The sequence below is a fragment of the Pyxicephalus adspersus genome, chromosome 7 (assembly GCF_032062135.1).
Source record: "Pyxicephalus adspersus chromosome 7, UCB_Pads_2.0, whole genome shotgun sequence".
NCBI lineage: Eukaryota > Metazoa > Chordata > Amphibia > Anura > Pyxicephalidae > Pyxicephalus > Pyxicephalus adspersus.
In genome coordinates this window covers 31,020,321-31,046,964 of record NC_092864.1, presented here as the reverse complement: position 1 = coordinate 31,046,964, position 26,644 = coordinate 31,020,321, and the positions used below count along the sequence as shown (strand labels likewise).

At 40.1% G+C, this 26,644-nt stretch overlaps 2 protein-coding genes across 2 annotated transcripts in view; one reads left to right on the top strand and one right to left on the bottom strand.

Annotated features, from left to right (window-relative positions):
• SLC11A1 (solute carrier family 11 member 1) overlaps window positions 1–13,227 on the bottom strand; it is a 24,831-nt gene extending 11,604 nt beyond the window's left edge. Inside the window, exons 1-6 of the mRNA XM_072417992.1 lie at window positions 13,045–13,227; window positions 6,578–6,678; window positions 3,981–4,103; window positions 3,197–3,316; window positions 2,251–2,357; window positions 1,964–2,034 (exon numbers count right to left, since the gene is read on the bottom strand). Of these exons, the coding sequence (XP_072274093.1) occupies window positions 1,964–2,034; window positions 2,251–2,357; window positions 3,197–3,316; window positions 3,981–4,103; window positions 6,578–6,678; window positions 13,045–13,063 (541 nt within the window). The 5' untranslated portion in view covers window positions 13,064–13,227. The remainder of the gene's footprint in view (window positions 1–1,963; window positions 2,035–2,250; window positions 2,358–3,196; window positions 3,317–3,980; window positions 4,104–6,577; window positions 6,679–13,044) is intronic.
• A 4,947-nt stretch (window positions 13,228–18,174) lies between these two features.
• On the top strand, window positions 18,175–23,393 carry LOC140334532 (probable histone H2B 3). The gene is made up of 3 exons (XM_072416797.1): window positions 18,175–18,304; window positions 21,429–21,567; window positions 23,166–23,393. The coding sequence occupies exons 2-3, from the start codon at window positions 21,448–21,450 to the stop codon at window positions 23,343–23,345; spliced, it is 300 nt and encodes a 99-aa protein (XP_072272898.1). The 5' UTR covers window positions 18,175–18,304; window positions 21,429–21,447; the 3' UTR covers window positions 23,346–23,393.
• The last annotated feature ends 3,251 nt before the right edge of the window (window positions 23,394–26,644 follow it).

The following is a 26,644-nucleotide window of genomic DNA, read 5'->3' as shown; positions in this document are numbered from 1 at the left end:
CCACAATAAATCTACCCTCCAGACTCCTCTTCAGTTTTGCACATTTGCACCGGCTCCTCTCCTGTACTGGAATCTCTTTTTCAGATTTCATTGCACACTGTGAGCTTCTCTCAACATACATTAGAAGCTAGGGGATGCCCAACCTCACCTTGCCTTTGCTCCCTGTGGAAAGCAAACATTAGTAGGTTCAACTTAGCTTTAATTTGAACTATAACCAAAACTAGTTTCAGAATAGTAATGAAATACAACCATTTAAAGGTTTTTTTTTATTGCTGGCTAGGTCCCCAGTGGGGAGATTTGCCCCCTCTGTTTGTCCCGTTGACCTTTACTGTGAAAATACAAATTTTACAATTGTCACCAGAACAAAAGATAAGGGACATTTTTCTAACATTTGTTTTGTGGCAACTATCCAGGAAGGTAATTCCCCTCACTTTATAGAGATTTCTTCCTCCTCCTCCTCATTTCCTATTGTGCCCCTGGGTAGGGATAGGGAAGCAGTTATGGCAGAATTGTTCATCCTGTTCTTTATTTATCACTCTGCAATTTGATGCAGATAATCTTGGCACAAGGAAATAGTTTGTCACAATTTGAAACAATGTAGAAAAAACTAATTTGCTTTGGATATTTCTAGCATGGTTATTGGTGCCAGGAGAGTTGATCTGATCTGATATTTTCACACATAACCATTTCTGGGGTTTACAAGGAATGGTTATGTGTGAAAAAAATCCAGTAAGTGTGAGTTCTTTGAGCGAAAATGCATTGCTGATGCCGGAGGTCAAATTGGTTCAAGCTGATAGAACATACTAAATAAAATAACCTGTGGTCTGCAGAAGAGCATTTTTGAATACATTGTCCAGCCTTGAAGCAGATGGGCTACAGCAGCAGAAGTGGCTCCACATTGGGTGTCATTACTCTCAACTAAGAGTCAGCACCCAAAGGTACAATTTGCACAGGCTCATCAAATCTAGAAAAGAGAAGACTGGAAAAATATTTTCTGACTTGCTGAGTCTTGATTTATGCATTTAGATGGTGGGGTCAGAATGGGTAAACAATATAAAAGCATGGATCAGTTCTGCTTTGTATCCATGGTTCAGATTGGATGTTTACTGGTGGGGGATATGTCTTTGGGCCAGCTTAGCGTTGCATAAATACCACAGCATAATTAGTAATGTTGCTGATCATGTCCATTCTTTTTATGAGAGCAGCATACTCTTCTTCTGATGGCTACTAGCTCAATAATGTGTCACAGAGCAGAGTTCTGAAAGCAAAAGGGGGGTCCAACCCAAGACTAGGATGGTATACCTAATAAAGTGGGTGAGGAATGTTTTACTAAAGATCACAGTACTCCTCTCCAGAAGGACACAGCCATCTTTGTTCAGGGTCACCATCTACTCCCTGGACTGGGATGCTAAATAAGAAATGCATAGGCAAATCCTATTATCTACAAAGTAAGTAGACTTCATATTCTTAGCTGTGTGTTACATAGTGGGCCTGATTTATTAAAGCTCTCAAAGACTGGAGAAGATAGACTATCATGGGCCAGCAAGCCTGGAATGGATCTGGTCCAGAATTAAAAACAAATGCTAACAAATATCAAATGACGTTTAAGAAATTCATTCCAGGTTTGCTTGATCACCCAGGTTCACTGCTGCCCGTGTATATTCTCCAGCCTTGGAGAGCTTTAATAACATCAGGCACATTGTCTCACATACATCAGATGAGCAACAAGTTATAATGTACAGTGAGACTGGTCATTGGAGAGGAGACAGAGAAAATGCTCCCTCTTTCTGCAGCAAACATCATCCTATATTTTTCTTTTTCTCACCTAAGCACAATCACAAGAATGGAGCTCATGAATGGCTTTTTAAAAGCAAAGGACATTTTCTTTATGTTGTTGCTGTAAATCATGCTGCAGGAGTTTAGAATTACAAATAGGTCTGCTTGAATGTCTAAGAAAACTTACCGTATTTATCAAGAAACAAAAAGAATAAAGTATCAACGATGGTGATCAGGACTCCACCCCACAATGGAATCCTGCGGAAAAGAATTAATAATAAAATGAGGGCTGGATGTCAAACTACATACATAAAAAACTTTTTTTTACTTATTGCATTTACTGCATTATTCAAAATCTCTTTTTTCCAGAATTTAGTCATTAGCAGAGGCCGTGTGACCTTTTCTCATATGGTGGATCACCGTTCATGTTAAAAACACTGAAGTTGTTTCTACATTGACCACAATATATCTTACCGGCCAGATGACAAGAGGCTGAACGCAATGGCGGTACCAATCACTTCCTGCATGTCTGAACCAATGATGGCGATTTCCACTAAAATCCATAATATCCAGCGAGGAGCCTAAGGAAAAAAAAAGAAAGGTTTATTGGAGAAAACTAGAGAAAAAAGTGTGGTGGCCCAGCAATTAGTTTATTATTATCATTATTATTTAATTATATAACGCCAACATATTACGCAGTAATTCATTGTACACTGTACATTAAATAGGGGCTGGGAATGACATACAGACACAGAGAGTGACACAGGAGGAGGAGAGGACCCTGCCCCGAAGAGCTTACAATCTAAGAGAAGAGGGAGAAATCTCACAATAGGAGGGGGATATGGAATGGTGGGTGAGTAGTGAGGGTTTAGGAGACAGAAGAAGATGGGTAGGTGAGGTTAAAGTGTTGGGTCACAAGGCTCATTGAAGCTCTTGGAGCCAAGTGTGGGATGAGGTAATGATTGAGGAAGTCAATATAAGGTCATTGGAGGAGCGAAGAAAGCAGCTAGAGGGGTATAATAATAATATTAATAATAATAATAATAATAATAATAATTATTATTAATAATAATAATAATAATTATTATTATTAATAATAATAATAAATATTATTTATATAGCGCCAAGATATTACACAGCGCTGTACATTAAATAGTGGTTGCAAATGACAGACAGATACAGATAGTGACACAGGAGGAGAGAACCCTGCCCAGAGGAGCTGACAATCTAAGTGGTGGGGGAAGTAGCACATATTTTGTATGTTTTTAATGAAAGCTATAAACTGAAAACTGCTTCTGCTAAATGCTATTAATGTTATATAGGAATTTAGTGATTGGGTTTAAATCTGCTTTATGGGTTGGAGACGTTAAGCTTTGTTTCCCGTGCAATATTCAGCCTCATTTATTCTCAGTGAACGTACCTTTGGGTAATAATGACGGCAGATTTCTCCCAGATCTTTTCCAGTCACTACACCCAACCTTATTGCGAGCCTCTGGCACAGCAATCCAAGGAAAGTGGCAGCAAGAAGAACCCACAGGAGCTGCAAATGCAAAAGAAAGTGATGAGTTTGGTGTACAAACAAAAGACAATGTGATGCCAACCTCCTGAGTAACTAAACAGCATTTTCTGGTTTTGTATCAAAATTTCCATCCTGCGTTTAAGTTGTCTCTTAAATTTAGAGCGACGGCGAGGTCATGGTGTGATTACCACTTACTCATGCCACTGAAATGCTGCCTAGAGGGAGACTTACATGTAGGGCCTGGTTTGTTAAAACTCTCCAGAACTGTAGGAGATAGACTATCAAGGGTGAACCTGGGCGATCCAGCAAACCTGGAATAGATCTGGTACAGGTTTGAAAACATTTGCCAACTATGAACAAATTATTTTTAAGAAATCAATTCCAGGTTGGCTGGATCACCAAGGCTCACCCATGACAATCTATGTTTTCCAGTCTTGGAAGTCTCATTAGAATTGATTGTTTAAGATAAGAAAACTTAAAAAGATATCAAAATAATTTTAGATACTGATAGAATCTGCAAATGGGTGTATAATTTTTTCTTAGATTCTATGTAAATTCTATCACTGACAGTACTTGTGATTCAATTGTTTGTATGTTAGATTGGGAGAAATTATTAAAGTCCTCCCAATGCCCCCCCGGGTATGTTACAGGCAAACACAACACCAATTACATGTGATCCACTTACCTTAAATCCAGCAATGGCCCCACACTGCAGGTCCGATTCGATATTTCCGGGATCCAGATAGGCGATACTCATCAAGAATCCGGGGCCAGTAAATGCCCAGAGCTTGCGAAAGCTAAAGCCAGGCTAAGGGGAAATGAAATAAATAATTAAAAACAAATATTATGATGATTATATAGAAGCACAGATAATGAAAAGGTCACCTGTAAAATGGAAGTACAATGACATTATTTTGTCAGATAACAAGATTTCCCAAATATGGGACAACTGGGACATACATGGGACTTTCAACTGAAGCATTATATATTTCCCCAGGGTTGCTCTTTTATGGTTATGATAAATATGTCTTCTGTCTCCTAAACCCTCACTACTCACCCACCAGTCCATATCCCCCTTCTTATTGCACGCTGCTTCCCCCACCTCTTAGATTGTAAGCTCTTCTGGGCAGAGTCCTCTCCTGCTCCTGTGTGATTGCTTGTATCTATCATTTGTAACCTCTATTTAATGTACATTGCTGCATAATATGTTGGCGCTATATAAATACTATTTAATAATAATATTGGCTCCCCGTATCTGGGACACTATGCAGTGATGAAATTTATGTGTAATTTATGTGTAATTTAATTTATGTGTAATTTGATGTGGAGCTCCTTATTTATCAGCTCTTGGTAACTATTTGTTAGTTTCCCAGGTGTTGCCTAAATTCTGTCCTGTACATAATAAATCAACCTTTATTGCATTCATATCTCTTCATATCTTGTTTAATTTTCTGATCTTTGAACAGCTTTCTTGATTGTATAATGCAAAAGAGGAAGATTTGAGGACTAAGAAATGGGTTGCCAGTAAAGTTTTCTGGATCTCATGCCAGTTGCATTCGGGGGAGGATTGGTCTGGGGCAGGAAGAAATTTGCCCCCTGGGCCAGCAATAAAGATGAGCATTGAATATGATTATTATTATATCCAAATCAAATTTCGAAAACAATATATAAATTAGTCAGCAAAGGGGTCTAGGCACCTTGTCTATCAGTCTTTGCTGGGTCTGTAACCCTTCCTACAGACCCCCGTCTACAATTTTAGTTAAAGAGGTTATTGAAACCTTTTCAATGAAACTGGCACCAAAATTTGAATCAAATCAAATTTCAGACAATGGTTTTCCTATAAATTCAACCATCCCTAGCCAGTACTAGTAAGATATGTTGGTCTGGTGGCCCTGGAGATACGACATGCAGTGTATATTCATGCAATAAATGGGGGTGGCAGTTAGTGGTTCAGTACGATTCACTGCAGCCCAATCAAGTCAGTGCTGTGGTGAAGACAGCTGTGCAGCTGTATAGGTACCTTTGAGGGCCACATGAGAATGTCAATTCAACCATCTCTAGCCAATTCTAGTAGGATATTTTGGTCTGGTGGCCCTAGAGACATTCACTGACCAAGGCCGGACCTGCAGCCAGGGACAAATGGTGGGCATTATATACAAATCTCCTCTCCATTCAGTCCTGAGATTACAGCTTCCCGGACCGTTTTCTTTTTTTACAACTCTAAGATACCATGCGAGCAATAGCCACATAGAAAGCTGACCCTGAAAAACATTAAGGTGTTTCAGAATAAACCTTCTCCTTTGGTAATACCCAACCCAAAAAAATAGAGAATATGGCCAGCTTTTTCTGTGCCCACCAACCAATGAGGACTCATGGCACATTTTGCATGGTACACATACTTTGGCAATAAAAGGGCCCGTTGGTTGTGTTTGGCCCCTCCATGCCAAATGTACCCCCATCGTCCCCTGGTTATATGTATATGGTATTCCTATTAAACGTGCCAAATCTTTTTTTAAAGGTATTTGTATTGAAAATAGTCAAAGCACAATTATTGCTGTAGAACAGATTGTTGCTGAATCTTTAAAGCCTTTGGTTGTCTTTAAAAACACATTTAATTGGCATCAGCAGCCTTGAGTACTTTATTTTTTGTGACATTGAGGGTCCAAAATGTCTGTGAAGAATCACAAAGGACTTTAACAATGTTTTGCAAGGCAGTGCGGTGATATGATGACAACATAACCTCAGGAATATGTATCCTCTCCAGCCTTGGAGAGCTATAATTAATCAAGCTCTGTGTGTGGAATATGTGCTGAATTATACCCAGTTCTGCATGAAGGGACTGGCCACCTGTGATTTCAACTCCTGGTAGATTCTGCAAACTTACCCCTTGCAGCCCAATGCCACCCCAACAATCACTATATCTCTCTGCTGGTTTCCCAGGCATGCACACTTGTCCATTATGAAGAGCACATGCCATCTTTGCACTGAGTGCCCCGGTTCATACTCCTTCTGTGCCCATTATAATGGGATTTCCAGTGTTGGGGTTACAGGGAGGTGCCAAGTGTGCCACTACCCAAGAGCCCCAGGCCCTTCTTCAGCAAGTTTAGCAGGGGGGCACCAAATCATTTCTGCACAGTGACCTACGTTTGGCACCGTTGGCACACTACCACTGCATTTATTTATTGCTATCGTTTAAAAGCAAGCCTAGCATTGAATTTCCTTGTTTGGTGTCAGGTTGTTCAGCAGTTGCTCAGTAGATTACAGATACAATATATGACTTACCGTGTGTGTGGTGGGAACTGGAATCTTCTCATCGAGATAGGTTCGCTCTTTGTCATCATTGGCAGGTGGAATGGCTCCATATCCCCGGTTCCTTGGTCGGTCTAAAACAAAAGAACAAACTCTTTTATCAGTTTTAATTTGCAGAAAATTAAAGTTAGCCTAAGATACAAATGAATAGCTGATTAAAAGATAAAATACCAACACAAGCTTTGCTGCAATACCGTAAGATTTAATTCTTACCTACCGTAATTTTCCTTTCCTGATAGCTCCATTGCAGCATGCGAATGGGGGAAGGGATTACCCCTTCATCTACTGCCATGGAGCAGTCAGGAAATGTATTTTTAATCCAGAGGTGTTCCTTGTAGTACACTTTTTTGCCTCTAGATGTCCTCGGTCAAATGGCCAGCATTATTCAACCCACGTCCTCAAAGCCCAGGTCATCCTGGACCCATCTTATCCTGGGAGTGGACAGTAAAAAGTGGAACAGCGCCATGCAAAGCTCATATCCTAGCCACTTGGATCTCAGCTTCTTTCTCTCACACTCCAGCCTTGCTATATAGGGACTGCAGTAGAATGATACCAGGTCAAAATCAGGTAGTTAATTCTTCTTGTTTAAAATACTTTGCAAAATTGCAAAACTCTATTTACTTGTATGTATATTTGCATAGAAGTATACTTTAAGGGCAGATATAAAGACCCAATTAATGTAGCTCTGTATTTTTAATAATGCATCATAAATTGATTTTTAATACAAACAGTGTAAGTACCTGAATTTGACTTGGTATGAGATTCTTGATATTGCAGTCAATATACAGTGGGGCTGATGGAAGTGGGGACAAGACCTGTAAGTGTTACTAAACTGCAGGACAGATAATTCCAGTCTCTTTCCCTGCCAAACAGGTCTTTGCTTTATAGCAGAACTGTGTAAATCCCAGGAATTAAAGAGCAGAAATTAAGCTTTATTGCTATCTTTCCATTTGACCAGCTGCAGCAATAGCAAAGCACAATTACCAAGCAGCAGTACCTAGCAGACATATAACATTTAATAGGAGTGAGGTCTTTTAGGTAATATAGAATTACAATCTTTCACTCCCGCAGGCTTGTTAAACATTTATTATACATTGATAAGGTTATGTACTTCCCTGTTTTGTACGGCCAATAACCTGTATGAGAATTACGCAAGAAGGACAAAGAAATGTATGTGGATGGATAATAAAGCCTGACAACTAAGAATTAAGCAAACAAGGAAATACAAGTCACATTTTCTGCAAGAAGCAGTATCAGGTGATACCGGTACTTGCAACATCGGCAAGTCAGAAAAACAGCCAACTAATACGAATTTATGGCGTCATGATAACCACAGACACGTGGCTTGCATTGTTCCCATAATAGGCGAATACAATTACTGCTTCAGTGTTATCTGTTTTTTATCAACTCATTATTTTCTTATCTTGTAATATTATTACAACAAGAATAGAGAATATGGCCAAGGCTGTGGACACTTGACACCTTATATATGTATATAGGCTTGTTGGATATTTCTTGGCAAAACCATGGACCATGGTATGGAGGTGGCCCTTTCGTTGGGTGACCGCTTTTCTAGGAAGAATTTTGGAGGGTGTCTGTGGGAGTTTGTAGCTTCCCATAGAACATTTGTAAGGTCAGGCGATGGTGAATGAGGACATGGATTACCAATACGGTTGTAGCAAGGTCTTTGTGAAGACCATTCAAGTTCCTCCAAACCACAATGGAGCCGTGTCTTTATGGAGGTGGAATTGGACACAGTGGCCCAGTCATTATGGAACAAAAAAGGACCTCAGGCCATACTGTTACCGTAAGGTCTAAAATGTTATCGTATGCTGACACTTAATCACTGCCTTTCACTGGAAACACCTGAAGTCCACCATGTGGAGAAGAGTCCATATACATTTCAAACATCTATTATTCTTTTATCTTGTTGCAACATTCATTTTTTTGGATTGCTTTGAATGTTGCTTTTTGGATGAGAAGCAAGACATACCAGATTTTGTTTATGGGTTTAAATCTTTACACTGAGGTTTATATGATGACCTCAATGACGTGTTTAATAATACACATTTGTGTTAGGTGTCATGGTGCCTTGAGCAAGGAAAATCGCTGGCTGCTAGGGATATTCCTCCCTGTAAAATTCCTTTAAGAGTAATTTGACTCTTAGTATATAGGGAGAGGGGCACCAAAACTAAATTGGTGCTCAGATTGCAATACTTTTTGCAAATTTTTGTATTAGAGAAGCTGCATCTTTGGCATTGCATCAAACATAAATCATATCAAGAAATGCAATTAGAGCTCATGTTTCGTACAGCCTTCTGGGGAAGCAGAGATATCTTGAACAAGTGCTCAAAACACTTTATTATTATCTTCATGTATTTCTATAACACCAGCATATTAATGAGCACATTACACAGTTCATAGCCATGTCTCCTATGACATTTTTAGACCTGATGTAAGCATTCTGCAACAGTGGTATCCACCTCTCTCAATCAAGTGAATTATTTTTCTGCAGCAGATCACCATGTGGTTCCTAAAACTGTAAATGTTACCTGCGGCGATGTGATTGCTCTTTGTAAATTTGCACTGTGGCTGCCTGCAAATGTGCAGTATGCTGAGTGTCTGGGAGTGTAAAACCACACAGATCTAAAAGGGCCCTTACGGCCCCTGGAGGAGCTCACAATCTAATGCCCCTAAAAGGCTTTAGAGGAGCTTTGGGGGAAGCTAACTAACCTACCAGCATGTTTTTGGGTTATACACGGAGTGCCCTAAAAGAACCTATGTATTGAAAGGGAGAACAAACTCTTATTGCTCAGAAAAATAATAAAAATCCCATTTTATTTAGGACTACAAGTATAATAAACTTTTTATTATGTTTAGACCAGACATTATCAATAGGGGTCTATGGAACCCTAAGATTCCATCAGATGTTGCTGGGGGTTACTCATGTTTATTGGTGACCTCTTATTGGTGACCTCTTAGTCTTTGACCAGTGCCAGAATAATGCAGAGTAATGCCAAACTTCTTTTTATTTATTCATTCATTTTCATATGGAAGGGAGAAATTCTGACCACCACTGTAAGAGAGGATTTTCTGTGGTATTACCAGGGGACTTGACAATTAGGCAAGGACTCCCTAGGGGTAAAAAGACTGTTTTATACATTTTTAGTGGCGGAAAAGTATTTTGATATTAAATAACTTTAAATTCTACATCCTTTTTTTTATTATTAATTCAGATGCTATAATCAATCAAGTACCATAATGGGAGCATTTCTAATTTATATAATGACCTCTCCCAGTGCCTGCAGCAGGATCAGCATATAATATGGACCCATTAGGTAACTACAGGCCATTCAAACAGCCATAAATATATAAAACTATTTGTAACACCCTCATAATAAGCATGTTCTGCAAGCTTGTTTGGATGATTTGATGTAATTGCAGACTTGGAACATGCAGCGTGACTGAAATGAAGAAGGCTAAACAAGCTGAATCATTACAGCTGGTTGAAAACTCGAGAATCCCTGTGGCATAAATACTTTTTTTTTTCTAGGCATAAAAATCCAGGGGTTGAAATCTGCCTTCCAGCATTCCCTTCATTAGATCCGTCCATCAGATTTCCATTCAGACTTTCACAGTTATACATACTCATATACTGACATGTCTTATTCCGCTTACACTGCACGCCGTGAGCTTCTGAAAATGTGCATTTGAAGCAGCAGCAAGTAATTTTTTTAGGAGCATCAACGTATGCGGTCAAGTAGGCTTGGCGTCACATGTGGCCATTAGCAGTCTGCAAACCCTTCCTGATACCACCAGAATGGCATTTACCCATCAATGCATTTAATCTTTGTGTAAGAGCCAGGGCATTCTTTACTGTTCATAAACCTGGTACCCACCAGCCTGCATTGTATACAGAAACACAGAGACTCAGTAATAATATCACTGGTTTAAAAAAAAAGAAATGCAATGATAACAGAAAGGTTACATAGAAATTTTCATTGATTTTCTGATGAGGAAACAGGTAAATAAATGCAGCTTAGACTTTGGCTACTTTGTCTTTCATGTACCACGCCATCAGTACTTCAGAAGCTTAAGAGGAAAGTCATTTCAAGAAAGTATATGTGAAATAGGAAAACAAGCACACAGCAACATGGAAATGGAACAAACTCCATGCATTGAAGTTGAATTGCAGTTGAAAGTTCCAAAGTGAAGTCCTGAGCCGCCAACCACCAGGCCTGATCACTGCCTTTTTGGAGGTGGCGGGGTCCTTAGTCCTAAATGAGCGCCAATTGCAAGAAATGCGGCATTGCTGTAAGGACTGGCAGTGAATTGGGCTTGTTATTTGGTTACTCTACCTCAGTCACTTGCACCACAGAACTGGTTCTTAAAGAAGGCTGCTGCGGGGAGAAGCTACTTGTTGCATCTCACCGAAGGCAGTTGTTCACTGGCGCTTCAGGAAGCGGTAACCGCACTGCAACCTCTCTGCCAGTCTGAACAGTCTGAACCCTAATGTTGCTGGCTAAAGACATGTTCCTTTCAAACAATTTCCATCTCATTCAAGTAAAAGTTCACCAACAGACCAGTCAAATGTGTTAAACTCCGGAAACTCATTCTTTCATTTAAAAACTAAGGAAGCTATTACCTATTAAATTAGTAAAAATACCAAAAAAGAAAAATGTTCTGCACTATTATTGCGTAAAAAAAAAAAAAAAACGGACAAACATTGACTGAAAATATGAGCAAAATATAGAGGTAGAAAGGGAGGAAATGAGTTAGTGAGAATGAAGGTTACTACAAGTTAACAGGAAAAACTGTTATAGAAAAAATGTATTTTGCTACAGAAGTTTACTGAAACGGGAATAATCAGCAGATGGATAATATTTGGTTCTGAACATAAGCAATACTCATGAATGAAGTCTGCAACCTGTTTGGTTTAATATAAGGGATTCCTATCATCAAATGGTTAACCATTTGTAGCAGAAAATCAGAACAGTGTCACAATGCAGGACTGACCCCTCTGGTCTCACTATACAATTTCACTTATGCATACCTTACCATTTTAAGTTTAAGTTTAATTATTTATATTTATTTATTTTTTTAAGAAAAGACTTGTAAAGAATTAATGGTATAATGTAAATCTGCTCTTTAGCCTTCCCCTACATTTTGCACAGCTGTACATGCTCCTTTCTGATTTTAATGCACACTGTGAGCTTCTCATAGTGTTCAGTTTGCTGCAGCAAGTCAGAGAGCGTAAACCTTTATTCCTGCCTCGGGGATATCCATCATCAGCTAGCCACACCTCCTTCCCATCTGATGTTCCCTGGCCCACTTCTTTCATTTATTATATGTTAGTTCTGTGTATCATGAATACTCAGAATGCTCAGAATCATCAAAACAGCAGATCTTTCACCATCCTTGATCTGTGCAAAATATTTGAAATGTGTACAAACATCAACTAATTTGCTCTGTGTCACTATAAATAAATTCAAACATACCAGGAAGGGTGCCATGAATTAGTGAATGTCTCACCATTACCAGCAGTTAGACAGATGCCATGCCAGAACTGGGCACAGTGCATCCTCCCCAAATACTGATGTTGCCTATGGAAGTCTTCGCTGCAGACCCCAAAAATACTGAATCAGCCCTATCAGACATTTCTAGCAAGGAACAGTTTGACTCATACTGAGAAGCTGAGTTCCTGTATCTGCACATTTGCTGTGCCTAATATGAGGGGTTCCCATGACCCCTGTGCTGAGTTCCCAGTGTGCCCATTGTAAAGTGTTCTTATCATCCCTACATTGTTTGCCTGGGTTGCACAGCTTTTGTGCCCATTGTTGTTAGGGTCTCCCACCATCCCTGATCTGCACACCTGCTGTGCCTATTACAAGGGGCTCCAACCATCCCTGCAGTTCTTGGGTCTGCACTTCTGATGTTTCCCTTTTTTGGGGGCTCTTGCCATCCCTGTACAAAATCCTGGGTCTGCAGCCCTGCTGTGTATATTGCAAATATGATAACTTTATATTATAGGAAAACTATTTTGAGGAGCTGGATCATACAGAACCAGGGTCGGGAATAGTGGTTGGGTACTGAATCATCCAGGGGCTGACCAGCCCACCAGATTCCACCTATAAATAAAAATATAACTTTTTTCTCAAAGCAAAGTGCAGAAACATCACATCAGATGCATCAATGGAAGTCCATGTTCCTTGGTGCACTGCTAGGTTGGAAGGGCTTCTAGATTTCTTCCCAAGAGCTTCCATTGCTACCAATAACAGCCAGTCAGAATCTATTCTTTCAATAACCCCAACCCCCCCCCCCCCCCCCAACTAATAAAAGTAAAAATTCCATCACTAAGATATTGAATAAGTCTGTATCAATTCATGGATGAGCCTACACACAGCATCCCAAGACAATGAGAAGATTGACATCTGCCCCACCTGCATCCTCATGGTCCATCCTTGGTGTCAACCTCAGCCAGGGAGGTCAGCGAGCACCCAGGCAGCAGGCAATGGAATGATAATCTGTGCTGTTTTCTTTCCTTCTGTCTATTTCAGTGTTGAGGAATTTCTCTTTGTGTGACTGCTACAGAGATGTGAGTGACTCCACTGCACTGTACTTCCCCTTTCAGTTTACAAAATAGCTTGACACCCAGCCCTAATCAGTGCCTGTTCACATGAAACTGAAAGGGACCTCTGAGAATGTTTCAGATGATATTGATCAGCCTTTTACAATTTTCCTACCACAAAGGAACCCTTGAAATAGTTTTCAGGTCTCAGGGAAAACCCACTACTGTTATGAGAACTGTAGCTCATAGTATACCAGCATATTACTAAATCCCTGTAGAAGTGACCCCTTACATTGGTGGGAGTTTTGAAGTGACCCCTTACATGGTGGCCAGAACAGAGGAGAACCCTTATGGGGTGGTCAGTGGAGAAGTGAACCCCTACATGATGGTGATCAGTAGTGAAGAGACTCCTTACATTGGTGGTTGCTGTAATATTAAACTCTTACAATAGTTGTAATAAAGAAGTGACACATTGCATGGTGGATAGTTGAGAAGTGACTCCTTATATAGTTGTTGGTGAAGAGGAGACCCCTTACATGGTGGTCAGTGTAGAGGTGACCCCTTAAAGTTATGGTCATCGTAGAAGTAACCGCTTTCAATACTGGGAGTTTAGAAGTAACCCCTTACAATAGTGGTCGGTGGAGAAGTGACCCCTTATATTAGTGGTCAGTAGAGAAGTGGGCCCTTACATGGTGGCCAAAAGAGAAGAGAGGTCTTACATTGTGATCAGTGGAGAAGTGACCTCTTACATGTGGTAGTATAGAAGTGACTCCTTACATGGTGGTTGGTGCAGAAGAGCCTCTTTTCATGGTGGTCAGTAAAGAATTGACTGTTACCTTAGTAGTCAGTAGATAAGTGAGCCCCTTAAAGTTGTGGTCATCAAAGAAATGACCCTTTTCAATGGTGGGAGTTTAGAAGTAATCTTTTACAATGGTGGTCAGTGGGGAAATGACCCTTATATAGATGGTCACTGTAGAAGTGACCCCTCCCAATGGTGGTCAGCGGAGAAGTGACCCCTTAAATTTGTGGTCACCATAAAAATGGCCCTACACATTGGTGGAAGTTTAGAAGTGACCCCTTAGAATGTAGGTCAGAACAGAAGAGACTTCCCATATGGCAGTCAGTGTAGAGGTGACATTGGTGGTCACCGTAAAAGTGACCACTCACATGGTCATTGAAGGAATGACCTCTTACATTGGTGGTCACTGTTTAAGTGAACCCTTACATGATCGTTGGTGGAGAAGAGACCTTTTCATGATAAAAACTCGAGAGTTGACCCTTACTATTTTGGTCAGTGGAGAAGTAAACCTTTAGAAGCCAGTGGACAAATTATCCCTTATTTTGATAGACACTGTAGAAGTGACCCCTTACAATGGTGGGAGTTTAGAATTGACCCCTAAAATGGAAGTGACCCCGTTAATTAATTGTTAGTGGAGAAGTGACCATTACATGGTGCCCAGAACAAAAGAGACCCCTTACATGGTGGTCAGTGTAGAGGCAACCCCTTAAATTTGTGATCACCATAAAAGTGACCCCTTACAATAGTGAGAGTTCAGAAGTGATGTCTTAAAATGGTGGTCGGTGAAGAACTCACCACTTACATGTTGGTCAGAAAAAAAGGGACCCTTTACATGGAGGTCAGTGGAGAAGTGGCCCATTACATAGCAATCAGAGAAAAACTGGCTTGTTACATGGTGGGTGGAGAATAGACCTTTTTCATGGTGGTCAGCAAAGAATTGACTCAATGGAGAAGTAAACCTTTACATGATGGCCACTGGAGAAATGACCCCTCACAATGGCAGTAATATAGAAGTGACCCCTTACAATGATGATCAATGGACAAGTAACCCCTATATTAGTGGTCAGTGTAGGCAAGAGATCAATCTTCTACTGCTCTCTTCTCTTGAATCCCCTGTTGAAAAAGCCTGGTATATGTTCAAAGAGAAAGAAGTTTGGAAGGAAGTATGAATTTACCAATTCTTCTAGCAATGTAGAAATCAGTTCCAAGTGTCTTTTGACCTAAATCCTTCCGTCCCTCTGTTCCCCTTAGTTGCCGCTATTTCTGGTCTGATTTCACTCTGCAAAAAGTTCGAAAAGCACCGTGCTGAGTAGACAGCATGCCATAACTTGCAATGTAATGTGTAGGAGTCCTGGATGTGTGGATGACAGCCATCTAATCAGGACATTCCCAGTATCTCACCATGTGCTATCAAACACAGCTGGCCACAGAGGGGTGTGAAGATTTACAACCTAACTTGTTTTTTCACAAGTAAGGGTCTACAGATGTGCATGGTATAACCTGTGCAGACTATGTACAATAAAGGTTGATGTGTTTGAACAAACAGTAAAATCTATTAAAATAAGTCCTTGCCAACCTATATAGCCGTAGACAGTGTGGAGAAATTCTTAATGCATCCTAAAAACATTAACAACTCAGCTCGTGTTCTCTCAAGGCTCAAGGGGTTTAGATGGACATTAAAATGTAAGTGGCATAAACGTGTCAATGTTGTTTAGTGCAATGTTGGATTAGCATTTCCAGATACTGGAATGTGTATTAGGGGAAAGGCATTACTTCTTATTTGTTTGGTCCTCCGGAACGCTATCGGAACGCATGAATCATGCCTTTTATGCACTCAGACAGTGCCTCCATTGACACAATTATCTCTATGGTTTATGGTCTGAAAAGGGAAAATGTCTTGGTGCTGGACGTCAGAGGCCAGTGGGTAGGTTGGTTTGCAGAAGATCATTTTTAAATTGAACATTTAAGCAGATGAGCTACACCAACAGGAGACCACACCGGGTGCCACTTCTATCAGCTAAGACCAGGCACCTGAGGCTACAACTCACAGGGGCTCACCAACACTGGAGAAGAGAAGAATGGAAAACGTCGCCTGGTCTGATGAGTCTCTATTGCTTCTCCAACATTTGGATAGTGGGGTCAGATTTTGATGTCAACTTCATGGAAGCATGGATCCATCTTAACTTGTATCAGGCTAGTGGTGTCATGGTGTGGGGGAAACTTTCTTGACACAGTTTGGGCCAAGTGAGAATTACCTAAATGTCACAACATACCTGAGCAATGTTGCTAGCCATATCCAATCCTTTTATGACCACAGTGTCCCTATCTTCTGTTGATAGCTTCCAGCAGGATAACGCACAATATCACATAGCTCAAACTGGTTTCTGGAACATATTCATATGTCAATATGGACTAAAATCCCTGAGGAATTGTTCCAGAACCCTGTTGAATCAATGCCATGAAGAATTACGGAGGTTCTAAATTCAAAAGGGGGACCAACCCAGTACTAGAAAGGTTTTTTGTAAGGAGGGGTAAAAGTACCATATGGTATATGAGATATATACCTCATAATAGTGCTCCCATTGCATAACAACATGCAATCTAGGTATAAAATAAATATCTCAAGTAGATAAAAAACCGGGAAAAAAAAAACATAAATAAGTAGATAAAAAACAGGAAACCATAATGGCTACAGCTCTGTCATGTACATGACCTGCAGCCCAATATCATCTACAGCAGCGGTCCCCAACCACCGGGCCGCAGCCCACTACCGGTCCGCGGCGGTGTTTTCAGTGGGCCGCGAGTACATGATCCATTATTGAAAACGAAGCGGCACCCAACCACCATCCGCGGACCGGAAGTGGTCCGCAGCGGTGTTTGTATGAGATGCCGGTAAATGTACACAGTAGTCTGTGTACAAGCAATGCGAGCACATGACATGCAGCTCGATTGGCTGTCAGATGTCATGTGATCGCTTTGAAGCAGCAGAGGTGCACAGAGAGAAAAGAGAAGACGCCAGAGTATGTCTTCTCTTCCCCCCCCCCCCCGGTCCTCAGAGAAATTTCCTTCCGTGAAACCGGTCCCTGGGGCCAAAAAGGTTGGGGACCGCTGATCTACAGGACTGCAGCCTCAAAATGCAGAAAGGTTCAGGGTGAAGGTGCGCAAAGCTTCACTATTCTAGTTGTGGGTCTCATGTGTTTTACAGATCAGTTTATGGTACTTGGATGAACCCCTAAATGGGATGTGTTAGGATGAGGTAAGGATGCACAATCACCAATCTATTTGTTTTTCAACCCACTGCAATACCAGTTTGGAAACTTGCACTATTTTTCGACAAGGTTCACCACAATGCATAGAAGGTTCTCCTTTCTGGCTAAATGCACTATTGGTACAATGGTTTGGGGCTACAACTGGTTGAAACACCAAGATGCTGCTCACACATGCAATCTGGTCCAAAGGATCAAGTTCCAAAGGTTATAGGAATTTTCTGGAGTGATTTTCTGTTGAAAAAATTAAAATTACTTTGTAATTGTTGGAAAATCTGGAATGCATTGCATATTAAAGTGTTAAACTTGGTGACATTCATTCTGAATGGCACTCCAAAACACAAATACTTTGAAGTTCCCTTAATGCTGAACTGACCCTAACACTGTGCACTGCGGTGCATTGGAAAACCATAGGGTTCAGGACTTTGTTTATGTGTGTTAGGGATTTTTACCAGCCCAATCAAAATGAATGGACTGTCATAATATCACCTGGATAATGCCCCTTGTTAAGAAAATGCATTATCTGAATGGGCCCTTAGGTTGGATATATACAAGTGGCAATTTGGCATCACACTCTGCTCTTGGTTTGCCTACATTTAAAAATCCATAAAAAAATTACATCTATAATTTAGACCAATGCAGCCCCTGAGATTCAACCCTCTGTTAACTCAAATGGAGCTCAATGTCCTGCTAATAAGATGATCCTTAGCAAGTAGTTGCATTTCTGTAGCACATAGATTCTGTGTTTTGTGTTTAACATCTCAACTGTGCTGTATGTGCAGTTCACAATTTTAGGAAACAATTTGCTCCATCTATTTAAAAGTCAATTTCTGCTCCTCTTAATTAGTCATCAGGCTTGTTAGTAGCGCAATTAATCTCCTCCAGCATAGATCTGGTCAAATCAACTTTGTGTTGATTTAATATTAGCATAGGAAAACAGAATCAGGTGTAGGCTATAGGCATTAAAAGCATGAGGAAGTAGTCACTGAGTATTTATATCACTAGATCAACTTCCTTTATTCTGTAGGATCTTTGGTCTCAGGGTTTATATAGAACTGGTTTCTGTGGTATGTATAATTTGGTTTCTACCCTCTTTTTGCTGGTATTGGTTTTAACTGCTGTAACTTGTATTTGTCTTATCTAATAGAAAGTTACATTTTTATATTATTAGTCTGTGGCATTGACATGACCTTTGTAATGCTGTGCATGGTCTTCCAATGCTGGCCTCCATTTGAGAAGAATTGGATACTTTGTAATCAACTTTAAACAAGTACATCAGTAAAATATGGCTTTATATTTGCATTCTCCATCTGCCACAGCCAGTGGTTTAGAGTATAAAAACAATAGGGTAAGCCAGACAGAGTATATCAGCAAGGGAGAGGTTGGCAATTAGTATAGGAGTGGGGGTGTAAGTGTAGGCATTTGCAAAGCTTTCAATGGGTTTTTAGTTATCCAATGTAAACTTAACCCTAATATGAATGCACACTTTAATCAAAAGGCTTTTAACAATCCTAGTGCTGTAACATGCCAGGTCTCTAAGTAGCCATTTTGATGTTGGTTAGACTTACCATTAAATGGGCTTAAACTGAAAAGATGTGTAGGCTGCCATTCCTGACCTGGCTCTAAATCCAGCCTGGTGTTCTAGTTCTCTAAGGCTGTGTATGTGTCACCTGAAACGAACACTCATGCTTGCCTCAGTTAAAAATCTGACACAAGTAGTGTGATCGCCTGTTGTCCCATCAATTGGCAATAGCAGATCAAAGAACAATCTCAATGTATGTCAATAGAGGTGAGCTTGGTGCTTGCTTGTCCTCCCCTCCCCATAGAACAGAATGGAGGCAGATCACTTGTTTATCTGTGATTGGAAATGGCTTATTAAACACTCTTTATATAGTGCCAACATATTACACAGTGTTGTACATTAAATTGGGACTGCAAATGACCCCGATACAGACAGTAACACAGGAGGAGGAGAGGACCCTGTCCAGAAGAGCTTACGATGATCATGGAAGATGACTTTCGGTAGCTAAAATCTTACATGTGTACATGGCCTAATACTGTCTGAATTGCTGACCCAGAATGAGGATGCAGTACAACTTGTGCTGCGGCTATTTGTTTGCTGGTTTCCTGTGTTACTGAAACCAGAAAAGCTTTCTACCCAGCAGAATTTATTAGAATGTTTTGTCCATGACAAATTGGATGATAGTTTTTGATCACTTAAATATCTGTCTTGGAGCTGAAGGATCACTAACAAAAGCTGCTTGAAAAATTTGCAAATACATGTTGTAGCTTGTAAGAATTGGCCTGTATGGTTAGATCTGCATATATATGCTTGCCATGTCTTGTCGCTAGTTTCTTGACTGTTTTGCAAGTCACATATTATGTACTTGTTAGCTTCGATTTAACATGGCTCAGTTTGGCTTTTGCAAGCTGTAGAACTGATGCATAAATTCTGAATAGCCTATGGATGACCTAGCATGGGCTTCTCCCATCCCCACCCAAATAAAAAGTATATATCTGTCTGAGGCTGCAGTTAGTGACTTTGGGTGATAACTTGTCATGCTATAGGGGATAACCTATTCAGGTTTACCATTCTTTATTTTCAGAACTGTAATTGTACCCAGTTAAGTGATGTATTTACCTGTTCTAGAACTTCTATCCATCAGGGATGTCTAAAAAAATTCTTGTGGTGATCATTTTCATTATAACCTAGAATTACATTCTTCAGATGCCATTAACTTGTACTTGCTGGGGGAAAGAAAGGGAAGCTCATTGGCTAATAATGAGCCTTAAGCCATGGAGGGAAAGTACCTGCATTATTTTTTAGCCAGACAACCTGAACTGAGCGTTTATGTTGTGTAATTGAGTTGCTATTTATAATGAATGGTTGAGCATTTTACTGCAGACTGTTTTGAAAAGTAGTAATGTCCAATGAGTATTACAACTCACAGATGTTAAGGTGGCTTCAGATGTACTCTTATCTGCACAGGTGATCAACTTTACAAAGAAACTGAAAGTACAATATATAAATTTACAAGCAAGCCAAGTGGAAATCTTTTAATGGAACCTCCTGTTTTGGGGACAATGAAGATGAGGAATTTGCTTCTTTGTTTCTTGGACAGAAACTGTGTGGAAAACTTCCTCAATATCTGCAAAATAAACTGGCAGGGCTTGATGTGTCACTGAATTGCAACACTTGGAAGACAAAAAATTCTGACCCATAGATGGAGCAAATTTACAAAAAGCATTCATCCCTAGGTATCCAAAGCAATATGGTCAGTGCTACCTATTAATGCTAGTCTGTAACACCATATACTTGTGGTGCCAAACATTGATTCCCAAACAGACACTGAAGATTAGTTGTTAAACCCAAAGCTAGCTAGTAGTCAAGAGCCACAACATCAATTAGGCTTTTATTGCTTTGTGTCCCTGACATATTAGTCATGGTGATAACCATCATTTAATGGGGACAGCGAGGTGGTATTCGTTCTTTGTTGATATTCTCACTTCTGTTAATGTCCTTGACATGGTCAAACTTTCCCAAGGAGACATGGGGCAAAAAAAATCAGGTGCTTATTATGGGTTATGGTTATATGCAATACTTTCAGTGTGTTGGTGAGATATATATTTATATTGAGGGAGGGTGGGTGTGCAACTTGGAAGGTTGGTTGACATGCACTAAATTCGGACATAAAAATAAAGGTGTTCAAACCCTTGCAGTTCATCCACCGCCAGGGTAGGAAAAACCTGAATATTGTATGGAAGGACCCATTCTTGCATGGGAGTGGTGGACTCTCAGCAGAGGTCTGACTTACCCTTGAAGCCTAATACTTGGCAGGTAAAAACAAGTTTCAATGCAGGAAGGATTCTCTTCTGCAGCATGCTGGGAGAACTAGACATCAGCAAATACATGCAAGATATATAAAGTTGCATTACCTATACTGGCACATGACTATCAGCCGGCACACATATGTTCTGGACACTGATTGTGGCCAACATAAAGAATCTTCTCAACTGACAGAAGATGAGGCTGCAAACTAGTGTGCATGGCACAAAATTGAGGTCAGTTTGGAAATGCAAATAGTATGACTGGCCAGTGTTTTTTTGTTTTGTTTTGTTTTGTTTTGTTTTGTTTACGTTTTAATGGTTGCCAATGTCTGACTACAATGCCTCTGGCATGATTTCTCACAGGTTCATTACAAATTCCAAAATGAAGCCCTCCCATGTGTCTATGAAGAGCGAAGCTATGAACAAGACCATGCCCCAAAGGACTGTGGGAAGAAAGATAAGAACAAAATACTCCAGTTATATCTACAGAATGTTAAAACAGGTAGGAAAAATTACCTTGCTGATCATTTACAGGGCCATTAAGAAAAATGGTTCAAAAAACCTTTTTGAATAGGTGGTTGGTGACCTCATGGCAAATCAAAATCACACTGGAGTCCTCCATGCCCCTTATGTTCTAACCGTATATTTTCCTACATTTCTCTGAACCTTTCATGCAGAAGGGATAAACGATTTGTATGCTGAATTTGCCTTGATCTGCTGTGACTAGTTTAACAGTATTAATGACTATAATCCCCCAGATCTCATTCTTGGAGTCATTCTCACGGTTCACAAATATGTTGACTCCTATGAAGTCGCTGGCTGGCTGTGATACCCATATCCTAGCAAGGAGACAAGACTTGGTGACCTGAAGTTCCTTCTGGCTTGAGATGCCTGGCATAGTTGAGATTGCATTTTGTGAGATCTCCCTTAAATTGAGACTAGTTTCTCCATAATGGTTCTGCAATTGTTAAAATATCAAAATGCCCTACAGATTCACAGCAAGAATACATTTGGGGGGATGCTTTGCACTCACTACAAAGGGCAATATAACACCCCCTCCCCCATTGCCTTGTCTTTGTTCGAATTGGAAGTGTATTGGCAAGGGTGCCATTGTTTGGGTGGTGAAATAGAGGAATACCAAAGCTGAGTTCTTGTGCAAGGGGGGGGGGGGGGCCCTACAATTCTTCCAGCCCCCTACAAGCAGTGGTACAGAGTTCAGGGTTTTCTAAGTGGGGTGTCCACTTCTACAAATATTCTGTGCAGAGATCTCGCCTATCTGAAAACTTAGAACACTGTTGACCTGTACATTTAAAGGGGGGTGGGGTGAAAGGGGGTTTTTGGCATATTGGAGTAGCATTTACTTATTAAAAAGATTACATGTGGTGTGATCTTAACAGTGTTCACCTGAACCAAAAGTGCCTTAATTATATAATATGTCTAATTTTTTCCCCCCTAATAGGAAAGGTCAGATATTGATTTCCAGATTTTGGAATTCCTTGAAATATTACAAAGGTCCAGGGGACAAATATAAATAGGCTTGGAGCTCAGGGTTGTATGGGATAAACCATAAAATCCAAAAGTTTACAAGAGGCACAGATGCATTTCTGTAACTGTAAACTGGGCACCATGACCAAGATGTACTTGTTAGATTCTCTGTTTTGGCTGTCATATAGGAGTCTGCATCCAATTTCTAGAGGTGATAAAAAGTCATCCAATATTCAGGCTTCCAGGAAATCTGTATTGCAATGGGAGCCCCATAATGCAGTCTAAATCTAATGGTGGGATTGGCTACCCCGTACGAGGCAAAAGTGTGGCTGACCTACCATAGCCTAGAGCATGGCCACAATTAGGTGAGATGTTGACAAAGCTTACTTTTTTAAATTGGGGGGCCCCCCCCCCCCCAAAATATGGACTTTTGCAATGCTGCAACTCTTGATCATGAAGGAAGTGGCCCAAGAAGCTTGCATAGTGGGGGGCCTAGAAACTTCAGATGGCAGACCTGATCTAGAGTTGGGGAAGATGGAGTCATTACAGATATCTTGCATATAAAGAACCTTTTTAGGTTGGTAAATCACTCAGATTTGTTTTCTCCCTCCACAGGATTCGCAGGAGCAGAATATCAATCTCTCTAAAGGTCTGGACTCCATAGCTTCTGAAGCAGCCAGGCTTTGTCTATACAACAAGAGACGAACCATTACCAAAAAAGAGATCGAGGCGGCCATGAAAAATGTTCTGTCTAGAGGCCAACAGAATTCTGTCTTAACTTCAGAAAGTTCATAAAAAAATGTTTGTCCTTAATTTAAACAGCTTTTAAATGTGTGTGTGTATGTATAATAAAACCTATTTTTATCCTTAAGGTGCATTACTTTACTGCAAGTGTTGAAATATTAGTGTGGGTTTTTTTTTTTTTTTGGGGGGGGGGGGGGGGGGTCATTTTAGACTTGCAATTGACTGCAGATTTTTACCACAGGTTTAACAATGCTCACCTGCAACTGAATTTGAGCGGTTGGGGGACATTTAAGCATGCACTGGATAAGTTGCTTCTGATAGAATGGCAGCTTTCCACCTATTGGAGAAGAGCAATGCATGCAAAATACATTAAGCCCCAGTGTGGTTGCCACACTCCTAGGAACAGTTAACTTTTCAAGCAAGGGTTCTTAATTGGTTGCTAGGGTTTCCATGAGCAATAAGCAGTTTGTACCTCTCAGATCAGTTTACCTGACTCCAATGATCTTTGTCTATTTGTAAGGGTGATATTCTTACCATGGTCAGCAATGTAAGAATAATTCTTCCCACTGACCACCACACTAATATATTGTGAGCTGTGGATATAGTAATTATAGAAGGGGTTCTCTGGGGACCTGAAGTATTTCAAGGTTTCCCCCATGGTTAAAAGTTGATATAACTACTTAGATTCCCATGTAGGTGTAAAAAGGGGCCTCAATGACACAGGGCTCTAGGCTATCCTGATTAAAAAAAAGTAGAGCTCTACTCCAACTAGCATGTCTAATTATGGGTATAAAATAGTTATTGAAAGTGAAACCCAAAAATGGTTTAACACAATGTTGGGGGAAAATGTGGAAAAGTAAAAGAGCACGCACATTGCTGTCTGTTGCCTTCCACACTGTTTTTTTGGTTTCAATATTTTGAGCTCCTGCCCTGGGGTAACGAAGCTTCCCACTACATGAATCATAGGTTTGCTGGAGGGCTATGTCTTGATGTCAGATTGGCAAATCAGCTCAACCCAATTGATACAACACCGTGCCCTCATTTTACAGCGGATGTACTGCATGGTCACTGGCAGAACCTAGAACAGCATATTGTGTCCCCTGTAACAGAACAAACACTTGGACAAACTATTATCTCTACATCCAGAGCCACTCTCAGAAGGAGGAATCACAAGAGGAGCACAAACACTAAAACATGACAACTGCCAAAATATTTCAAACACTTTTAGATAAATGTTGTAGAAGTGCCACTTTTATGGAGGAGCACAAATTGTACCTTGTCTTGGAAGCCAGTCTGGACTGCAGTGGTTTGTAAGGTAATAAGCAAAAAAGGGAGAAATCTTTAGCAACATATAAGCCAATCCTCTTTATGCTATTGCTGCCTTTTATTACCCTAAAATGTCCTATAGTGGATTTTAAGCAGATGTCCATTCATGGATCTTAAGTACTGTACATTGTTAGGAGATGTGCTTAGGTTAGCAGATTATAGTGTAATTGTAAGGCAAAGTATGCCTGATGAACATGTCCTGCAGCATATCACAATACATAGTACTGCATTATGGTGAACTGCATTGTTGATATTGTTTTTTTTTTTTCTGATGGTGTGGTGGGATTTAGAGCGTTGCCAGCCCATGAACAGGCTGACATATTACAACACATGTTAACATGTACCTAACACTCACCTAATCTTTATCAATAAAATATTTTATCCTAAATATAGCTGGTATAAATACTAAAAAATCTGCTAACTCTAATCCTAGTGATACACAATTCAACCTGATTCTGAATGATTGGACAATGAAATGTTAATATTCTGCACATTGGGATCCAGACTAAAACTGAGCTTGGAGACAAAATGAGGGAGAAGGCAGAGTGATGGTCTGGGCATTATTATTAATAAACGGTATTTATATAGCTACAACAAATTATGCAGCGCTGTACAAAAAATAGGTAGCAAATGACGGACAGATAGACAGACAGACAGATCAAGGCAGTGACACATGAGGATGAGAGGACCTAGCCCAGAAGAGCTAACAATCTAAGAGGCATTATAAAGTTACTTTATTTTTCCCTCTCCAATCTGAGATGTCAGTGACTTAACTTTATATCTTTATTGCATTGAAAAGACTTAAGGTCACTGACCCGACTACATCTTTACAGCTTCTTTGAAGTGTTGGTTAACTGGAGAATGGGTGAGGGTTCCATCTTCCAATATTGAGACACATTATGGAAATGGTCATGTGATCTCAGCAGTCTGGGAAAGTGCTTTTTATATAAATAATAACTCCAAGCTAAAACTTGCCAATCTTATCTGCATCATTGTTTTAATAAGGATTCCTATCCTGATAGATTTAAATCATTTCTGACAAGACATGGCAGCTGCACACTAAATGGAACTCCATGCAAATACTTTTTTGGGCCCACTTACACTTTCCTGTTCCTGTGTGTTGCAATAATGTTTGCATGCAATGCAGCACATTCAAATGAGAAGCCATTGGTTTTGCACTGTACAAGTTGATGATGGTGCAGTGGGGCAGGTACATGAATAGTCACAGACTGGCAGGTAGGGTGGTTTTTTGGATAACCAGTCCTCGGAATGGTTGGGGCAAGATGAGCTCAGGACTTTGAATAAAGGAAGCTATGCTCCCTGAGTAATCATCCTCTGGAAAAAAACATCAGTGTATTTCTGGGGGAGTTGTTCTCACTTACTAATACTTAGATCACTATTGTCATGGTAAGGCATGCAATACCCCCCTCAAAGCATCTGCTTTGTAGCGTGCTGCTAAGCATGGCTATACAAGTTATTCATCTTAGGGAAAAGAAGCTTCGGTGTATTAGTGGCCCATTCATCTTAAATGAGCTATTAAATTATTATTAAATAGGTGTTAAGGCATGACAAAATGTAGGGGCAAAAAATGCACCAAATGAGTCAAAATTATTATTATTATTATGTTTATTATTATTATATTTAATACATAAAAAAACAAATAATTATGTTTAACACACAAAACACCAAACAAAAACCACAAAACAAAATATAAAACACAGCTCTATAAATAAACTTGTGCTAAATACCCAACCTCACACGGAGGTGAATTGGCTAGAACATAAAAATGATTTTCCCACCATTAAGAGGAATTGTGTCCCAGCTGAATGCAATGAGTCAATGAGTATTCTCTTTAAAAACCTCATGGTTGTTGTTTTTGGAGGTAGTTGGTGGATTGGTGAGTGTGCATTGGGATGGTCATCTGATGTCTGGTAATGACTGGCAGAGTTTTGCAATAGCTGAATTTCCAGTTGTGGTTGAGTCACATAAACTAATAGTTGTATGGAATGTGCTGTGTGTTTGCA